The following is a 21,360-nucleotide window of genomic DNA, read 5'->3' as shown; positions in this document are numbered from 1 at the left end:
TAGGGTGATTATCCCTCTGGAACTTGTAGGGGAAGGATTCTTTCTTGCCTCTTCCTGGCTTCTGCTGGTTGCTGGCAACTTTAAGTGTTGCTTGGCTTATGGACGCATCACTCCAATCTTCCATCTTCTCATGGCCACCTTCCTACTGTGCATATCAGTTTCTGTGTCAAAACTTTTCTTTTCATAAGGACATCAGTCACATTGGATTCAGGATCACCCTGAAGACCTCATTTTAATTTGGTTGCCTCTTTTAAAACCCTATGTCTAAATAAGGTCACATTCCAAGGTTACTGAGAGTTGGGACTTCAACATATATTTTGGAAGAGGAGGGGCACAATTCAACCCATGACACCAGCTTAAGCAAAAAGAGAATTTATTGGAAATATATGAGGTGGTTTATTCAAAGAGAGAGCTAAGGAGTGAGGACTTGATGGGTAAGAGCATGCTGCAAAAGATCCAAGGAGCAGGAATGAATCCCCAGCCTTGCCAGGGGGCTGCTGCTGAGATAAAAAGCCCTCTGCTGACTTGTCCACCTTGCATCCCTCTGCAGGACGTTGAGTCCTAGGAGAAAGTCTGATCAGGTCACCCCTAGGCTAGAAAAGTCAAAGCCCCATCATTTGTTTTCCCAACAACACTATAGCAACAGCAAAGAGATAACTCCCGAAGGATTTGAAGTGCTATTAACAAGAGAAAGGAGGAAGGATGTTAAATGGAAAGAAACTTGCCCCCTAACAGGAAATCAAGAAGGAAACAAAATTTGAAAAAAAATAAAAGAGTATATTTCATCCACTTCAAATTCATCATTAATTCTATGTTAATAATAAACCTCTGATGATTATGAATATCACCATTCAGAAAAATTTGCTACTCAGATATAATTTGTCTTTCTTGTAAGCCAACAGTATGGAGGGAATTCAGCTAATCATGATTCTTTCAATGAGTGAGTTATCTTTAGTTTGATTTTGCAGCCATGTCAGAATTATAATGGAGACAATGGTTTTTCTGAGCAAGACACTCTCCCGTTCTTTGATTTGTTGTTTCTTGCACTCTGGCCCAGATCAGGATGCCCCACCGAGCCTGCCAGCTACAAGGAGCTTTTGGCACAATGTCGTCAGCTGCTCCTCAGTGCCTTGTAGGAAAGGGGGTATTTCTCCTCTCCCTGCTCCTGAGGCACCTGCTCCTCATGCTCCAACACGGGGTTCTCCTCATCCCACCCTCTCTCTCAACCCATCCTACTACCACCTCTTCAAAGAATATAGCCATTGTTATGTTAGTTATGCTTTGAATTAAGGAAAGAAAAGAAGACGTGGGAAAAATTAACAAAGTGAACTGCATAAAATGAGGGGTGTGTGAGGGTGGTTCATCATTAAATGGTATAAAACCTTAAAGAATAGACTTAGCCTCCAGGCTCTTTTTGCATTTATATTTTGTACTCTCCCAAAGAGAAATAAATGATAGATCTACTGTAGCATTCTGCCTGTTGTGAAATTCCATGCCATGCCTGGGCATGGAAGAGGTGATCTCCAAGGCCAGAATAACATGCAGGAACGGTCTAGAAGTTAGAGGCCAGACTGTTGAATGGGCAGATTGTACCTCTGTCTGGAGGCAGGAAGAAAGCTAGTATCATAGGCAGAACATGGAATCAAAAGAGAGTGCGCACTGTGTCCCATGAGAGAGGTCAGACCCTAATAAATGGAAGTGGGGTGGTCTCATCCAGTAGACAGGAAATGATGGAGCAGGAAATATTTAAAGTTTTACATTCTTAGTATCCCAGAAACAGTTAAATGATTTGTCCCAGAAGTGATGCATGTCAATTCTGTTCATGATTCATTGGTCAGGACTAGTCCCTTGGTCCTATCCAGCCATAAGGATGCCAAGAAGTGTACGTGTTTGGAAGGAGGAAACTGAGTATCCTTAACGATAACTCACACTTAGTAATAACTCACACTTGTCAACATGCAAGCTCCAGGTTGTTCACCAACAGGCTCTGATTCAGGAGATCCTTGGGATCTGCATTTTAAAAAGGCTTCCTCAGGTGAGTTTGATTCAGCATGGCAGGGATAGGGGGATGGAGGGGAATCCTTGAACCACAATAAAAAGAAAAAAAACACGGGCTTAGAGCTCCACTTCCACGTAGGCAAGTGATCAAGGGTAAAGGGACAAATCTGAGACACAGTGGTTACAGCCCGATGTAGAGCTGTGCCTGGGTCACCTCAAGTTGTAATCAAATAGATTACAGTTGCCTGGATACTGAGGCCCACAGGGCTGGGCAGAGGCTCCTCAATGCACAGGCATCGGGATACTCTTGGAATAGTGCCAGAAATAGAAAAGACCTTCTGGTGTGTGCGGAGCTCCTCCAGATATTGGGAGATAAAGAGGACTGTGGGGCCAACTGCAGGCAATGATTCTCAGATGTGATCCAAAGCATATATTAATATTTATATTAACAGAAACTCACAGGCCAGTATATCATGTTGTATTATATAATCACTTTTCCTTTCCTCTGTTATTTTCTCTGTCTTCCTTCTTTTTCCCTTCCTCTACCTCTTGCTCTCCTCTTTTTACCCTTTATTCTTTCTTTTATTTCCGTATTTTTATTCTCTGCTTCCCCTCCAACTCTTCTCCTCAATGTTTGCTCTTCTCTATCCCTTGCTCCATCCCCTCTTCCTCCCCTTTTCTCTCTCATATATTCTCTTTTCTCTCCTCCCATTCCTCCTTGCCCATGCCTATGCTCTGCCCTCTATTCTCTCTCCAGGTATTACGCCATCTGCTGCCAGCCTTTGGTCTATAGGAACAAGATGACCCCTCTGCGCATCGCATTAATGCTGGGAGGCTGCTGGGTCATCCCCACGTTTATTTCTTTTCTCCCTATAATGCAAGGCTGGAATAACATTGGCATAATTGATTTGGTGAGTATCTACACAGACCCCACTGGTTTACTGTCTGATCAACTTTGCATGGGGTTCCTAAATGAATAAATAATATTAGATTGAGTATTCTAAGAATCTGATAGTGGTCTGGGTGATCGTTTTTTTTTAAAGCTAACACTTTTGAATGCTTACTGACAAAAATCCTCTCCTTAACCCAACTTTAGTTAGACTTTTCTGAATCCTTGTCCCATCTAGGTCTTGACTTTTGGACTTACTATGTCTGTTTTTGCATCATCCAATTTTAGCAAGAATCTTGCTAAGTTGGTTTAGCCAGAATCCCCCACCCTTGATATTCGATTGGGTTCTTCATCCTCCACCATCTCCCAGGTGATGTATGATCACCTTGGCCTGTCTTCAGCAAGAGCCCTGCTAGGTTTGTTTAGCCAGAATCCTCTCTTACTCCTGATGTTTTCTATTGGTAATTTTCCATCCACTAACCCCCACTCACCATGCTGTTTGCCTATAAATTTCCACTTTCCCTTGTTGCATTTCAATCTCTCTCTTCTACTACAAAACCCCATCACAGTAGTCCCTATAACCTATGTTGATAGTCCTGAATAAAGTCTGCTTTACTGCTTTAACAAACGTCATGAATAATTTTTTTCTTTAACATGACTGTATGCCAGAGAGTATGCTAAATACTTCATATATAATCCTGAAAACCTCCTTGTGGGGAAAGTATAGTTATTTCCCCCATTTCTCAGATGAGAAAACCCAGGCTCACAAGCTTATGTAGGTTAAGGTTAAGTAACATGCCCAATGTCACACAGCTTGTAGATAACTGAACAAGTATTCAAAGCTTAGAATTTGCTTAGACATGCCTGAGGCATGTCATTTGCCCGAAAAGGTCTTTATTCCATTTTACGTGGAGAGTCTATAAGGCTGATGTACTAGTCCATTTTTACACTGCTGATAAAGAAAAACCCCAGATTGGGTAATTTATAAATAAAAGGAGGCTTAATGGACTCACAGTTCCACATGCCTGGGGAGGCCTCACAATCATGGCGGAAGGCAAAAGGCACATCTTACATGGCTGCAGGCAAGAGAGAATGGGAGCCAAGCGAAGGGAGGTTCCCCTTTATAAAACCATCAGATCTCATGAGACGTATTCACTACCACGAGAAAAGTATGAGGGAAACCACCCCCATAATTCAGTTATCTCCCACCAGGTCCCTCCTACAACAAGCGAGAATTATGGGAGGATCTACAGTTCAAGATAAGATTTGGGTGGGGACACAGCCAAACCATATCAGCTGACACGGAGCTGAAGAAAATATGTCATGTGGGTAGAGGCTGCTGGGGAATGAGGGAATGAAGACAGCTCCAGGCTAGAAGTTGAGAGAACTAAGCCCTGAGCCCAGCTCTGAACTGTCTCACTTCCTGAAGCACTGTGATGAGAAGATCCATTGGTTCTTAATGGAGAAGAAGGTCTACCAGGGATCTAGGAGGGCATGCAACATATGCCAGGCATTATGCCGATCCCTGTGTATTGGTTCTCCAGATAAACATAACTAATGGGTGTTTGTGTGTGTGTGTGTGTGTGTGTGTGTGTGTGTGTAGAGAGAGAGAGAGAGAAAGAGATACTGTAAGGAATTGGTTCATGTGATTATGGAAGTTTACCAGTAGCAAGATCTACAGCCAGCAAGCTAGACTCCCAGGAGAGCCAATAGTGTAGTTCCTGTCCAAATGCAGGCACACTAGAGCCCAGGAGAGTCAATGTTTTAGTTTGAGTCCAAAGGCAGGAAAAAACTGATATCACTGCTTGAAGGCAGTAAGGCAGCATGAGTTCCCTGCTATTCAAGCCTTCAAAGGATTGCATGAGGTTCATTTGCATTGGGAAAGGCAGTCTATTGATTCAAATGTTAATCTCATCCAAAAATTTCCTCAGAGACACACCCAGAATAATGCTTGACTAAATGTGTAGGTACCCCATGCCTGGTCAAGTTAACACATAAAATTAACCATCTCATTATATCTAGATACTAACCTTTAAGAGTCCTCCAGCTTTGACATACTAAACTTACAATGAAGATCAAAATCTATGATCTGGATTCTTTAGCAGGGATATATATTCCATAAGGAAGTTGTCAGGCACTCACTTTAAAAGTGGTCCCAGGATACATTGAGATGTGGGAAGGGGATTGGAGAGGAGAGATTAAGAGCAACAGGACCCTCAAGAGAAGGAGCTGCCCTTTCTTATTTTCACCCCATTCTTAGCCCTTAGTCCTGCCTTGTTCTTTTTCAAGGAAAGGAGTCTAAACCAAGGCCTGGGCCAGGATTTTCATGTGGTATGTCAGAACAAGTATTCCTTGGGATTCTGAAAGAAATGCCAGAGGCAGGAGAGGGAATTAGGAGGGTAACTGCATGGACATTTTTTGAATCCTATCCAATTTATTTTAAACTGTCAATTTTACCATTCCTGGAGGAAATGAAATCCAAATTTTCAACAGTTATTGTTACTCCAAGAATAATAATGGCCAGTAAATGTTGAACACTTACTATGTATGTATGAAGCCACCTGTTAATCATTATTCCTGGGAACCTCACTTAGGCTTCACAACAACATTATGAAGTAGATCCTATCATTATCCTCATTTTATAGATCAGCGAACAGAGGATCAGGGAGATTATTCACTAAAGTCATTGGTAGGAAGTAGTGGGGACTGTATCTGAGCCCGGGCTTTGGATTCCAGAGTCTGTGCTCTTAATTTATATGCTAAACTTATTCCCTAATGGAGAAGATCTTTGGAAGCAGATGCTTCTGTGCATTGGGAACTTCTGTTGAGGGATCAGCACTTCTACCTCCTGAGTAGAATTTCTAAAGAAAACAACCCAGAAAGTTTTAGTTCACTTAGAATGAGCCAAAGGGATTGCCTGTTTAATTTTAATCATGGTTTAAAATGGACCCTAATTCAGCTAAATGGGAAATGGAGCATCTGTTTACTGTTAACATGGCTAATATTCATATCTGTCCACTCATTTGCACACTGAACCTGCCTAGAGAGAAGCTAGCACAATCCACATGGTCATGTTGTTGGCGGCAATTAAATTTTATAAAGTCATTGCAAACACTGAGCTGGTAAATACTGAATCTTTACTTCCAGGGAAAATGCAGGATTAGGTTCCTGTGAGTCTCTGGTCACAACATTTTCATCAGCCAATCAATGCATAACCTTGTTTGATGTGTGTTTGTGCTTAAAAACACCTATTTAATTTATATATTGACTCATTAGCATTGCAGTCATAGACAAGGCACTATAACTCATGCCTGAATGAAGCTTATCTAAAACATGTATTTTCTCTGTAAAGCACATCACAGCCTTCTTGCAATTACAAACACCAGACAGCACTTCAGCAGTACACTTAGGGTCCATTTTAAACCATGAAATCACCATCAAAAAGCACAAAAGGCAAAATATGTGCCAGCAAATAGCAAAAGGGACACTTGTTGAAGTGAAACAAGATGATAGAGCATTGCCTTGTTTGACTTCAGCTGGAAACACACCTATCAGGAAACAATGCTTCCACTGCTTTGTGCACATGCGTGCCTACAAATGACCATAAAAACACTGTGAAAGCACCTCAAGTATTGATTTGGGGGATTTAGGAGGTTACAAATAAATTTTAGTGAGTAGATTAATTCACAAATATGGAATCCATGCATAATGATGACCAGCTATATACCCAAACATATAAACCTACACATACGTGCAAGTACAGATGCCCAAGGCAGAAACCTACTCCAGGGACTTTCTTCCTTTGCTCAATGGAATCAGCTGTGCTTTTAAAGCTAAGCTTGCTAGAAATGTCCTAATCCATCCCCAAATTTTACAAATTGGTAACCACACCAACTCAATGCAGGGTTGTTAACATAACGGGAAAGAAACCACCTAAAAATTCAAAGTGTTCACATAATAATTTTCTCATTTATGTTCCTAAACCTAGACCCTGCTTTCTCTTTCCATCATCACTACCATTTATTAAATATTTATAGACAATATACTAAATTCTTCACATGTTTCAATATCATCTAACCAACACAATATTACTATGTTTAATATTCATTTTATAAAGGAAATTATACGTCTTCAAAGTCTAAGCTCATAACGGCTGCACTATTCATTTATTCATTCATTCAAGAAATAATTGAATGCCCACTATGTTCCACAGGCAATTGAGAAATTAATGGTAAAAAGAATTTCAGTTCATATGGCATTTAAAATCTAGTGAGGAGAAAGTACGATATATTTCAGGCGTTACATTTTATTTAAAAAAAAAACACAAAAACAAGTAAAAAGTGAGTGATTTACACATGACATTCATCTTCCTTAATAAAATATTGCTGGAGCAGAGTCCTGCAGGAAGAGGGAAAGTAAGTCATGTAAGCACTAAGAAAAAAAGTGTTTTGGAACAAAATTGCAATAATCATAAAGGCCCTGGGAGCATGCTTGGGTAGTTCAAGGAATGGTCTAGAAGATTACAGACAGCAGTGAACAAGGAGGAAATTGGTAAGAAAAGTAGAGGTCAGAGAGGTAGCCTGGAGTCAAATTGTGGCTACTTAGAGTAATAGAAGAAGCTTTCGAGGGTTTGGGTGAGAGGAATGACATTATTTGCCCTATGTTTTAAAAGAATCATTCTGGCTACTCTATAGAGAATGACTGTGGAATGGCAGAAAATAGTGAAAACTTTTGGGAAGGAATTACAATTATCCTGGCAAGTGATGATGCTAACTTGGATTAGGATGATAGCAATTTGAGGTGGTGAGAAATCGTCAGATTTTACATACTCTTTTGCTCTATAATTAATTATTTATCGAGCCCCAACCATATTTGAGAATCTAATTCAGGTGCTTAGGGTACATTATTGAACAGTATAGACGATGACCCACATCCTTGTAAAGTTTATATTCTAACAAAGAGAGGTAGACGATAAGTGATGAGATGAAAATAAGTAGAGGAGATTAAAAATAAGCAGATATCTAGGATGTTAGGAGATGGTAAGTACTATGAAAAAGCAGGTGAATGGGATAGCAGATTGTAATATTAAATAGGGTGTTAAACTAGGCTTTATTGAGAAGGTGATGTTTCAGTTACAACTTTAAGGAGGTTGGGGAGTCGTACTTGTGCATATCTTGGAGAATACACCAGGCCAGAAAAATAGCAAGTGCAAAGTGCTGTGGCAGAATATTCCTAACATATCAAGGTTAGGGTGGCTGTTGCAGAGTAAATGAGGGAGGGAAATGTAGGAGAGGAAGTAAAAAAATATATAGGAGAAAGATCGTGTAGGACTTTTCACGTTATTTTAAGAACATTGACTTTTACTATGAGGAAAATGGGAAGCCATTGCAGAGTATTGAGCAAATGAGTAACATGACCTGAATTATATTGTTAAAGAATCTTTCTGGTTTTTCTGTTAAAAAGCAGACTGTAAGGGAGTCTATTGAAGTAATCTGACAGGTGAGAGACAATGGTGCTCCAACCTCAGTGATAACAATCGAGATTGTAATTTAGAATCTGGATCTATTTTGAGGATTTAACCAACAGGATTTTTTTTTTTTTGAAAAATTAGAAGAGGAATGTGAAAGGAAAACCTAAGTCTGACCCAAAATTTTGGACAGAGCAAATAGAAGATTAGAGTGAGTGACCATCAATCCAGATGAGAATACTGTGTGTGAGTTTATAGGGTGTGGAGAGTCAAACACTTGGCTTTTTTACTTATTTGAGATGCCTATTAGATATGCAACTGGAGATGTCAAGTAAGGAGCTTGATATCAAATTCTGTATTTCCTAGGAGGTCCCGATCAGAAAGAAAAAAAAAAGTGGACCATTCTCAAAGATTAGATGCCATTTAAATCCATATGACTAGATGAGATCACCTGAGGAATGCAGGTAGATACAGAATAGAAGAGGTCTAAGGAATGAAGGGCAGTAAAGGACAGTTGGAAAGAACAGCCAGTGAGGAAGAAAACAAAGAAAGAGAAAATCGTCTTGGAAGAAAATATGCCTTAAAACATATTATAAAGAAGGAGAGAGAATTGGGTTTCTAGATAAGGTGGGAACTGTCATAAGCATGACTATCAAAGCTAAATAAAACACACTGAATTAAATATGAAATATGAAGATTAAATAAAATATTCTTTGAAAGATTGGAAAGTAACTGAGGCAAATAAGACTTAGTAGCTACACTCTCAAAGAGAAAAAGAAGACCTCTACTATTTCCTTTGGGGCCTTTACTGAGTCATATAAGGTCTGTGTAAAAGTAATTGTGGTTTTTGCCATTGAAAGTAATGCATTAAACATAACCTAAACATGATTGAAGTGTTCTTTTCATATTCTATCTGCTTGCCAGAAGAAAATTAAATTATTTCTGGAATAGGCTACTACCATCCAGAGCACCTGTACTTTTTTATACATAATGTCTGTCCTTTAATTAAGTCACCAGACCTTGTAGGAAGCAAGACTAAATAGCCAAAAACCATGAACATAGAAAGACAACAGAAACAGTCTCATAGGCAATCTAGATAATGGAGTAATTCGATAAGGAGCATCTACAAAAAAAAAGGGAATTTTTGGCTGGGCGCGGTGGCTCATGCCTGTAATCCCAGCACTTTGGGAGGCCAAGGCGGGCAGATCACGTGGTCAGGAGTTCAAGACCAGCCTGGCCAATGTGGTGAAACCCCATCTCTACTAATAATACAAAAATTGGCCAGGCATGGGGGAATGCGCCTTTAATCCCAGCTACTCAGGAGACTGAGGCAGAAGAATTGCTTGAACCCATGAGGCGGAGGTTGCAGTGAGCTGAGATTGTGCCATTGCACTCCAGCCTGGGTGACAGAGCAAGACCTAGTCTCAAAAAAAAAAAAAAAAAAAAAAAAGAGGGGGGAATTGAATGGAAATACTGCAACTAATAAATACACTGAAATAAATAAGTATAATGATAAATTTAATAGTAAATTTGACATATCTGAGAACAGCTGTAGTAAACTGGAATTTAGGTAATATCATTTTTTCATAATGATAACAATATCAATTCAAGAGGATGTTATACCATAACCTTGTAATAAAATATTGATTGAAGCCCATAGAGATAAATGGATAAAATTTTATTACAGACCATTCTGATATATATGTATATATGTATCATATCAGAATATATGTGTGTGTGTCCATACATATATGTATATGTGTATATATATATTTGTTACATATATATAAAATACAGAAAAGTTCTAACGTCCATATAATTAGTATTCTATTTGAAGAGAGAGAGAATGGGGCAGATGTAATATTTGTAGAAATAGTGCCTAAGAATTTTCCAAAAAGATAAAAGCCATCAGTCACAGATTCAAGAAACTCTACAAAACCCCAGCAGGTTAAATAAAGAAGAAAACTATATCTAGAAAATTCATTTTAAAAAATTGCTGAAAATCAAAGACAAGTTGATAAATCTCAAAAGTAATTAGAGAAAAATGACAAATTAAACTTAACAGGGAAAATAAGACTTACAGCTGACCATGCAATAAAAGGAAAGAAGTGAGAAGACAATGGAATGACATGTTGAAAATCTACAACTTAGAATTCTATACCCAATGAAAATATGCTTTAAAAATTAAGATGTTAACAATGTTCAGGATACAAACCAAAAAAATAAAATAAAATGACACAAGCAGATCCTGGAAAAAGTTAGCGTAGATCATCATCCAGATGTTGGGAGTTTTAGGCAAGGACTTGAAAGCAGCTATTGTATCTATGTACAATGATATAAAAAACATATTGGAATAAATGAAATTATAAGAAATATAAAAAAAAATTAAGATGATATTAAGACATTTTCAGGCCAACAAAAAAGAAGGGAATTTTTCCACATCAGGTTTTATACTGTGATTTTTATAAGAATTTTTCAGTCAAAAAGAAAATCCCAGATAGAAGCACCATAATGCAGGACAGAGTGCAGAGCACTGGAAATGATAAATATGTAGATAGTGTAAGAGAACATTGACTATTAAAATAACAATAATATTAATGTTTTGTGGGTTTTCAAATGTATGTAGGATTAAAATGCATGAAAACAATAGCATAAAAGGCAGGCGTGGGGCATGGGCTGTTTGGGATATTTGCATTGCCAAGGAAATGGCAAATGTATGAAATAGACTCTAATGAGCTGTAGCTCCTAAAATAAAGATAATAAAAGAATATATATCCAATAAGCTAATAGGGAGAGAGGTAATGTGTTAATATAAACAGGTATTATTCTGAAAATAAGCAATAAATATGGAAACAAGGAACCAAGAAACAGAAAAGATTAATAGATAACAGTAAGATTATAGACAAACCTAAATCAATTTGTAATTTTAGTAAATATTAAATTATTTAAAGAATAGATGCTAAAAGACAAAGTTGTCAGACTGCATCAAAACAAAATACAAATATATGCTGCTTGTAAGAGAGGACCATTAAATATAAAGTGGCAGAAAAATTGAAAATAAAAAAATAGAAATACATACACTATGCAAGTGATAATTCAAGGAAAGTTGGTGTTACTCTACTATTATAAGTGATGGAATAAAATTTAAGGAAAGTAATATTTCTTGAGGTAGAAATATTTCATAATGATAAAAATATCAGTTCAAGAGGATGATACATGATAACCTTATAATAGTCTATAAAACAAGATACTGAATATGTACAGGAATAAAATAGCATGTTTGTGAGTATATCATATATGTGTCTATTCTTCGTATCTTCATGCATGTGTATATTCACACTGGATGCAGATTGATCCTAAGAAGGGTAAGTGATGTTGGGTTAAGCAGCTCTCTTCAGTCAAGAGCTATTTCTAGAGAAGGTTGATGACTAAGACCTGTCAGCAGGCAGTGTTTATAGTTGGTGGAAAAGTCCTTCAATCCTTAAGAAAAATACTAGTGTGTCGCAGGGTCCAGTACAAATAGGACTTATTCCAGGAATTGTAATGCAATCAATGTAATTCATTGCATCAATAAAAGAAAGGGGAGAAAACCCACATGTTCATTTTGTTACTGCCAAAAATGCTTTGACAAAATTCAATACCCATTCATGATTTTTTAAAAATCTCATCAAACCAAGAATAGAATGTAATTTCCTTAATCAAGTAGAGGGCATTGACATACAATTTATAGCAAATATCATACTTAGTAAATTATTGAAGGCTCATCCCCTAAAACTGGGAGTGAAACAAGGTGTCAACTACTCTCATTTTTATTCAAAATTAGACGGGAGGCCCTATCAAGCTCAATAAAGCAAGAGAAAGTGATATTAGGATTGGAAAGAGAAAAAAATGTAACTGCCATTATTTGCAGATCATATGAGTATTTCCTGGAGAAAATTCAAAAGAATGTAAAGATGAAGTATTAGTTGATATCTAACTTAGCAAAGTTGCTGAATACATAGCCAGCTTACAATAAAAATCCTCACCAAGTTCTACATATTAGCAACAATTACGAATGAGGATTTTAACATGGTACCATTTACAACAGAATAAAAACATAAAATACATAGAAACAAATCTAACAAAAGATATGCAAGACACAAAGAAAATTATAAAATTAAAAAGTATTATTGAAATATACTTAAAAAGACAAAGAGAAGGAATTACCATGTTAATTAATTCAAAGACTTAATATTGTAAAGACATTAGTTTCCCTTAATCATTTTACTCTCATTCCAATCAAAATCCTAGAAGATTTTTATAGAAATTGAGATATTAATTTAAATTTTATATGGAAATACTGAGATAAAAGATTATCCAAGAGTCTTCAAGAAAAGAAACCACAGTTCAAAGACTTTTATAACTAGATGTCTAAGATGTATGAAGTTATAGAAGTTAAAGCAGTACATGCAGAGAGAGACAATTCAAGAGAACAAATAGGAAATCCAAACGTGGAGCTATATGTATATACAGTCCCCTGATTTATGACCAAGTTTACACTGCAGTGCAACTAGGAAAAGATAATCCTTTCAATACATGCTGCAGGGGTCAATTCAATATCCATATCTTGTACATCATACCATACAGAAAAACTAATTTCAGGTGGGTAGAAGCATTAAATGTAAAAACTGGTCAGGCACAGTGGCTCATGCCTGTAATCCCAGCACTTTGGGAAGCTGAGATGGGCTGATAGCTTGAGCCTAGAGTTCGAGACCAGTCTGAGCGACACAATGAAACCCTGTCTTTACAAAAAATAAAAAATATTTAAAAATTAACAGGGGGTGGTGGCTCACACCTGTAGTCCCAGCTACTAGGGAGGCTGAGGTGGGAGAATTGCTAGAGCCTGGGAGTCAGAGGTTGTAGTGAGCACAACTGCACTCCAGCCTGGGCGACAGAGCAAGACCCCGTAAAAAAAAAAAAAAAAAAAAAAAAGACATAAAATTACTACAATACAGATATGCTAAGTGATCATGTAAAAGAATGTCTTTACATCTCTTGACAATATCTTTGAGACCAAGTCTCACTCTGTCACCCAGGCTGGAGTGCAGTAGCGTGATCTCAGCTCACTGCAACCTCTGCCTCCTGAGTTCAAGCGATTCTAGTGCCTCAGCCACCCTGGGAGCTAGAATTACAGGTGCCTGCCACCACACCTGGCTAATTTTTGTATTTTTTTATAGAGACAGTGTTTTGCCATGTTGGCCAGGCTGGTCTTAAACTCCTGGCCTCAAGTGATTTGCCTACCTCAGCCTCACAAGGTGCTGGGATTACAGATGTAAGTCACCGCGCCCGGCCAGTATCTTTATACTTAGGAGTAAACAAAGATTCGTAAACAAGATACAAGTACTAACCAAAAGTATAGGTTCTTTCAGAACTTCCTTCTATCACAAGATAGTAGAGTGAAAAGCCATGCCACACAGTTATATATGTGCAACACATAAATCTGACAAAAGACATCTAGAATATAAAAGAACTATTATATTAAAAATCAATAAGAAAGAGAGTCACAACTTAATTTTTAAAATGGGAAAATACCTGAATAATCAATTCAAAAGAGAGGATATCAAAAGGGCAAAACAGTGATTAACATTATTAGTTCTCAGGAGATGCACAGTAAACTGCACTAAGAAACTGAAGGGTTGTAATAAACTTAGATTTGATTGAAGTTTATTGGATTTAATTCAAAATTACAATGAAATAGCCAGGACATAGTAAACAGGGAACAAAGATGCAGAAAGCAGGGCACACTGAGAGTTTGAGGTGACTTACTCGGATTGAAACTGAAGATACAGCTGCAAGAATTGGGACTGACAAGATCTAGACAATATTTTACCATTCTGAAGGCAATGCTCTCGTCCCATTGAAGGAACCAGAGTGCTAATCAGGAAACAGATGCAGAAACTCAGTCTCACATGCTTTCCAAAAGGAGTGATGTCAATGTACTATAATTATGTGGATATGGATGCCCAGGACACTTTTCAGTAACAAAACATAAGACCAATCCTAATCTAAACCAATGGAAAGAGTCAAAAACACATGGAGTATTTTACTTATGTAATCAAATAAACTTTACCAACATCATCAACAAATCCACAATGAGATACCACTACATACTGACAATAAATTCCAAATGTTGGCGAGCACGTGGAGTAACTGGAACTCTCCTGCTCTCGTGGTGGAAATATAAATTGATACAGTCCCTTTGGGAACCATTTGGCTGTATATACCCAAGCTATGATACAGAAATTTCAGTCCTGGGTATATACCTAAGAGAGATGAAAATACACACACACACATACAAACTTCTACAAGAATATTCATAACAATTTGATGCAAAATAGCACAAACCCAAAAATGACTCAAATGTCTGTCAATATTGGAATATGTAATATTGTAGTTTATTCCTATAATGCAATATTATACTACAATGAAAAAGAATAAATTACCTGTACATGCAATAATGTCAGTGATACAATATTAAGTTAAAGAAGATACAGATTGTGTATTTTATTATTATATTGATACTTAGTTGGAAAACAAATAAAATTACATTATGATGATGTAGATGAGTGGCTATGTTTGGGCATATTAATGACTAGGAGAAGGCATTTGGGAGGCTGCTGGGTTGTCGATAATATTCTATAGTTTGATTTGAATAATAATTACACAGGCATATTTACTATGTAATAAGTGATTCATCTGTATATATACTTTATGTATTTTATATGTATTTTGGTTCAATAAAATATTCAAAAAAAGAAGAAGGATGGAGGGTTCAGCTATGTCAAAGGTATAGATGGCTCATTTAAAAGGAGGAATGACAACACAGAGGTCATTGATAGCCTTGACCAGAGCATTTTCAATGGAGTGATTAGGGTGAACACCTAAATGGAGTGGGTTCAGGAGAGACTGAGAGGAGAGTAAGTTGAAGCATTGAGTGTTGTCTAGGTTCAAACTCTGGTTGGGTTCCAAAGTCCCTCATGACCTTGCCCTACCCAATCTTTATATTCTTTTCTTCCATTAAAATATCTACCCTTTCTTTCCCCCAAGCCCTAAGGCCCCTCTTGGCGGTTACACTAAAACACAAGCTGTTACAGTATAACACAGGCTGTTACTCTGTGTTATCTAAATGAGACAAACCTTCATCAGGGAACTCAACAAGTAGAGAAATGACTCTAGAAAAGTGCCCCATGGCATCCCCCAAAGAGCTAAGTTTAGCATGGTATAGAGCAATGGTTCTCAAATATTAATGAGCTTTCGAATTATTGGAAAAAACTTGCTTAAAATGCATATATCTGAGCTTCATTGCCCAGAGATTTAGAATTAGTAGATCTTTCAGGGATGAGAGTGGAGGGGTGGCAGCAGGGAGTGGGCAGGAATCTGCATTTATAATATGTACTGCAGGTGACTCTAATGTTACTGATCTGCAGACATTCTGTTAAGAGACTGATCTGTTATGTGCAAGCAGACAGGGAAGGGGGAACAGAGGCAGAATTTCACTTCTGGTTGGGTAAATGTAATAAATGATTCTGTCTCTATTTTATTTCTCTTCTGTCCTGGAGCCTTCAGCTCCTCTTGTACAGATAAGTTCTCTGAGCCCTGGGATATGATCATGTTCCTTTTCTGTCATCAAGGTTCTTTGTGTTGTAGGCTTATAAGAAAACCAAAGCTTTGCTGATAAACTTTCTTTTCTTTCCTTTCCCCTTTACTCTTTTATTCTCCCATTTTCTTTCCCTGTTCTCTTCCCCTTCTTTTTATCTTCCAATCCTCCACTTTCTTCCTTTTCCCTTTTTCTTTTCTTACACTTTTCCCCATTTTTCCCACTTCTTTTTCACTTTTTCTTTCCTTTTTACCTCCTTTCCTCATTTCCTCTCTCCCTCCAATTCTCAGATAGAAAAGAGGAAGTTCAACCAGAACTCTAACTCTACGTACTGTGTCTTCATGGTCAACAAGCCCTACGCCATCACCTGCTCTGTGGTGGCCTTCTACATCCCATTTCTCCTCATGGTGCTGGCCTATTACCGCATCTATGTCACAGCTAAGGAGCATGCCCACCAGATCCAGATGTTACAACGGGCAGGAGCCTCCTCTGAGAGCAGGCCTCAGTCGGCAGACCAGCATAGCACTCACCGCATGAGGACAGAGACCAAAGCAGCCAAGACCCTGTGCATCATCATGGGTTGCTTCTGCCTCTGCTGGGCACCATTCTTTGTCACCAATATTGTGGATCCTTTCATAAACTACACTGTCCCTGGGCAGGTGTGGACCGCTTTCCTCTGGCTCGGCTATATCAATTCCGGGTTGAACCCTTTTCTCTACGCCTTCTTGAATAAGTCTTTTAGACGTGCCTTCCTCATCATCCTCTGCTGTGATGATGAGCGCTACCGAAGACCTTCCATTCTGGGCCAGACTGTCCCTTGTTCAACCACAACCATTAATGGATCCACACATGTACTAAGGTGAGTATACTAAGGGAGTTCATTGATTTGGTTGATTTGTATTACTCAGAAGGGGTAATGCTCCAGTTTTCTGTTTCCAGAGGGGTTATCCCTGAAACCTCCATAGAGTTTGCAAAGATTATAAAAGATTCTACTATCTGGTCATGGAATACAGCAGTGGTTAAGAGCTCAGGCTCTGGAGGGAGACTGATTTGAATTCTAATCGAGTCCCCATAGTTCTGTGACCTTGGGCAGGTTGTTTAAACATTATTAATCTCAATTTCATTTTTTAAAAACTTAAGATAGTAATCACTGTATCTACATCACAGAGTTTTTATGAGAATCAAATTAGCTAGTGTATGTGGAGAGCACGGTACAGAGCCTGACACTTAACAAGTATTTAGTAAATGTTATCTATTATTATTTAAAGGTGGTACTTTAGAGTAGTGGTTAAAAGCATGGATTTTAAAGTAAAATAGGTTTTGTCTTGATTCTCAGTGCTCCTACTAGCCATCTGCATACTCTCTCTTGGTTTTACTTTCCTCACCTTTAAAAAATTGTAAGAATGTTAATTCTCATCTCATGTGTGTTTTGTGATGAGTAGAGATAATATATTCATATAGGGCATGACGTATAGTAAGCACTCACAATGGTACTAAAAGTTTTATTAATATTACGACCAATAGTAATAATGTAGTGCCTGAAAACCTAATATGGCCATAAATAACATGATAAACTAAAATAAATACCATAATAAATATACAACAGTAATACCATGTGATATAATGGACGTATGGGCAATCTAGAATTGGGGTAGAAAGGAAAGGAAGCTGATGTGGCTTAAGAAGCTCAGGGAAGGCTTCACAGAACATAGAATAGTATTTCCTACGAATTTGAGACATGGAGGAGAAGGCAGGGAAGCCATTTCAGGCAGATAGAACAGTACAAGGAAGGAAATGAAATATAAGAGAATACCGACAGGTCCAGTGATTTTTCTTCCTCAAGGTCACATAAGTGGATGGAGGTGGAAGTGACTTTGGAGTTGAATGTTCAGTGTCTAGTTATGGTACCTCTTTCCAAACCCTGAGACTTTTCTGGTCACCTTGGGCTAGAATTGTTCTCAGCTATGCAAAGCTGTGTGTGATAAGTGTATTCATCCTGTAGCAAAACTGGATTGCCGATGACATTTTTTTCTTTGCCCTGAGATGCGCAGGAATTTCTAAGGAGTAGTTCCTTCTTTGAGACAAGCATTTAGTTTTTCTAATGATGATTAGTATTCAGCTGTTCTGGCAGCTGAAAATTGGGAGATATTTTCATTTGCATGTGTAAGAAAAGAAGAAAAGAAAAATAAGAATTGCTATAAAATATAAACCCTGTGCCTCAGAGGCTGCTCAGAGCATGAATTCCATTTTTTGCTACAAGTGTAGGCAGATTTGTAGCTAAAGCCTAGCATGGTGTTGTGGTTTCAGCTGGTGGAAAGGCCCCAAAGGATACTCCTAGAAACTGACATTCTCTCTTAATTATTATGCCTTCAGGAGTGTCATAGAAAGAATTCAACCATAAAGTGTGTGTACAAGAACTTCTGTGTGGGTGCCAAATAGTTTTTAGCTATTTAATCTAGCAGTTGCCTAAGTACAGGCTGTTGACAACTTACAAACAGTGTATGCTCTGGTAATACACTTGCTAAGTCAGTTGTTTAGCAGTTGATGGTTTTTTTAATAGAGAGTTTGGGAGTTTCTAGGGCAGCCCAAGAAAGCCTATTTTACTAAATAAGATGTATTGTTAAAATCCTGCTGCATTGGTAATCTGCAGGATCATTGTAAAGCAAAGAGACAATTTAGAGATGGCATGTGGATGTACACTCCATATTTTCTTCCATAAATTTCTTTTTTTTTGAAGAACCTTATATGGTATGAGTACAATTACCATTTTATTTTTTATTTTTATTATACTTTAAGTTCTAGGGTACATGTGCACAACGTGCAGGTTTGTTACATATGTATACATGTGCCATGTTGGTGTGCTGCACCCATTAACTCATCATTTACATTAGGTATGTCTCCTAATGTTATCCCTCCCCCCTCCCCCCACCCCATGACAGGCCCCAGAGTGTGATGTTCCCCTTCCTGTGTCCATGTGTTCTCATTGTTCAATTCCCACCTATGAGTGAGAATATGTTGTGTTTGGTTTTTTGTCCTTGCGATAGTTTGCTGAGAATGATGGTTTCCAGTTTCATCCATGTCCCTACAAAGGACATGAACTCATCCTTTTTTATGGCTGCATAGTATTCCATGGTATATATGTGCCACATTTTCTTAATCCAGTCTATCATTGATGGACATTTGGGTTGGTTCCAAGTCTTTGCTATTGTGAATAGTGCTGCAATAAACATACGTGTGCATGTGTCTTTATAGCAGCATGATTTATAATACTTTGGGTATATACCCAGTAATGGGATGGCTGGGTCAAGTGGTATTTCTAGTTCTAGATCCTTGAGGAATCGCCACACTGTCTTCCACAATAGTTGAACTAGTTTACAGTCCCACCAACAGTGTAAAAGTGTTCCCATTTCTCCACATCCTCTCCAGCATCTGTTGTTTCCTGACTTTTTAATGATCGCCATTCTAACTGGTGTGAGATGGTATCTCATTGTGGTTTTGATTTGCATTTCTCTGATGGCCAGTGATGATGAGTATTTTTTCATGTGTCTGTTGGCTGCATAAATGTCTTCTTTTGAGAAGTGTCTGTTCATATCCTTTGCCCACTTGCTGATGGGGTTCTCTGTTTTTTTCTTGTAAATTTGTTTGAGTTCTTTGTAGATTCTGGATATTAGCCATTTGTCAGATGAGTAGACTGCAAAAATTTTCTCCCATTCTGTAGGTTGCCTGTTCACTCTGATGGTAGTTTCTTTTGCTGTACAGAAGCTCTTTAGTTTAATTAGATCCCATTTGTCAATTTTGGCTTCTGTTGCCATTGCTTTTGGTGTTTCAGACATGAAGTCCTTGCCCATGCCTATGTCCTGAATGGTATTGCCTAGGTTTTCTTCTAGGGTTTTTATGGTTTTAGGTCTGACATTTAAGTCTTTAATCCATCTTGAATTAATTTTTTATAAGGTATAAGAAAGGGATCCAGTTTCAGCTTTCTACAAATGGCTAGACAGTTTTCCCAGCACCATTTATTAAATAGGGAATCCTTTCCCCATTGCTTGTTTTTGTCAGGTTTGTCAAAGATCAGATGGTTGTAGATGTGTGGTATTATTTCGGAGGGCTCTGTTCTGTTCCATTAGTCTATATCTCTATTTTAGTCCCAGTACCATGCTGTATTGCTTACTGTAGCCTTGTAGTATAGTTTGAAGTCAGGTAGCGTGATGCCTCCAGCTTTATTCTTTTGATTTAGGATTGACTTGGCAATGCGGGCTCTTTTTTGGTTTCATATGAACTTTAAAGTAGTTTTTTCCAATTCTGTGAAGAAAGTCATTGGTAGCTTGATGAGGATGGCATTGAATTTATAAATTACCTTGGGCAGTATGGCCATTTTCACGATATTGATTCTTCCTATCCATGAGCATGGAATGTCCTTCCATTTGTTTGTGTCCTCTTTTATTTAATTGAGCAGTGGTTTGTAGTTCTCCTTGAAGAGGTCCTTCACATCCCTTGTAAGTTGGATTCCTAGGTATTTTATTCTCTTTGAAGCAATTATGAATGGGAGTTCACTCATGATTTGGCCCTCTGTCTGTTATTGGTGTATAAGAATGCTTGTGATTTTTGCATATTGATTTTGTATCCTGAGACTTTGCTGAAGTTGCCTATCAGCTTAAGGAGATTTTGGGCTGAGACGATGGGGTTTTCTAAATATACAATCATGTCATCTGCAAACAGGGACAATTTGACTTCCTCTTTTCCCAATTGAATACCTTTTATTTCTTTCTCCTGCCTAATTGCCCTGGCCAGAACTTCCAACACTATGTTGAATAGGAGTGGTGAGAGAGGGCATCCCTGTCTTGTGCCAGTTTTCAAAGGGAATGCTTCCAGTTTTTGCCCATTCAGTGTGATATTGGCTGTGGATTTGTCATAAATAGCTCTTATTATTTTGATATATGTCCCATCAATACCTAATTTATTGAGAGTTTTTACCATGAAGCGCTGTTGAATTTTGTTAAAGGCCTTTTCTGCATCTATTGAGATAATCATGTGGTTTTTGTCTTTGGTTCTGTTTATATGCTGGACTATGTTTATTGATTTGTGTATGTTGAACCAGCCTTGCATCCCAGGGATGAAGCCCACTTGATTATGGTGGATAAGCTTTTTGATGTGCTGCCGGATTTGGTTTGCCAGTATTTTATTGAGGATTTTTACATCGATGTTCATCAAGGATATTGGTCTAAAATTCTCTTTTTCTTTTGTTGTATCTCTGCCAGGCTTTGGTATCAGGATGATGCTGGCCTCATAAAATGAGTTAGGGAGGATTCCCTCTTTTTCTATTGATTGGAATAGTTTCAGAAGGAACGGTACCAGCTCCTCCTTGTACCTCTG

General features: G+C 38.0%; 1 protein-coding gene across 1 annotated transcript in view; it reads left to right on the top strand.

The window, feature by feature from the left end:
- Nucleotides 1–21,360, top strand: part of HTR4 (5-hydroxytryptamine receptor 4) — a 152,956-nt gene that overhangs the window by 106,403 nt on the left and 25,193 nt on the right. The window contains exons 4-5 of the mRNA XM_054488416.1: nucleotides 2,756–2,909; nucleotides 16,281–16,849. Coding sequence (XP_054344391.1) covers nucleotides 2,756–2,909; nucleotides 16,281–16,849 — 723 coding nt within the window. The remainder of the gene's footprint in view (nucleotides 1–2,755; nucleotides 2,910–16,280; nucleotides 16,850–21,360) is intronic.

This window comes from Pongo pygmaeus, chromosome 4 (assembly GCF_028885625.2).
Source record: "Pongo pygmaeus isolate AG05252 chromosome 4, NHGRI_mPonPyg2-v2.0_pri, whole genome shotgun sequence".
Lineage (NCBI taxonomy): Eukaryota > Metazoa > Chordata > Mammalia > Primates > Hominidae > Pongo > Pongo pygmaeus.
This window is presented reverse-complemented; position numbering and strand designations above follow the sequence as displayed.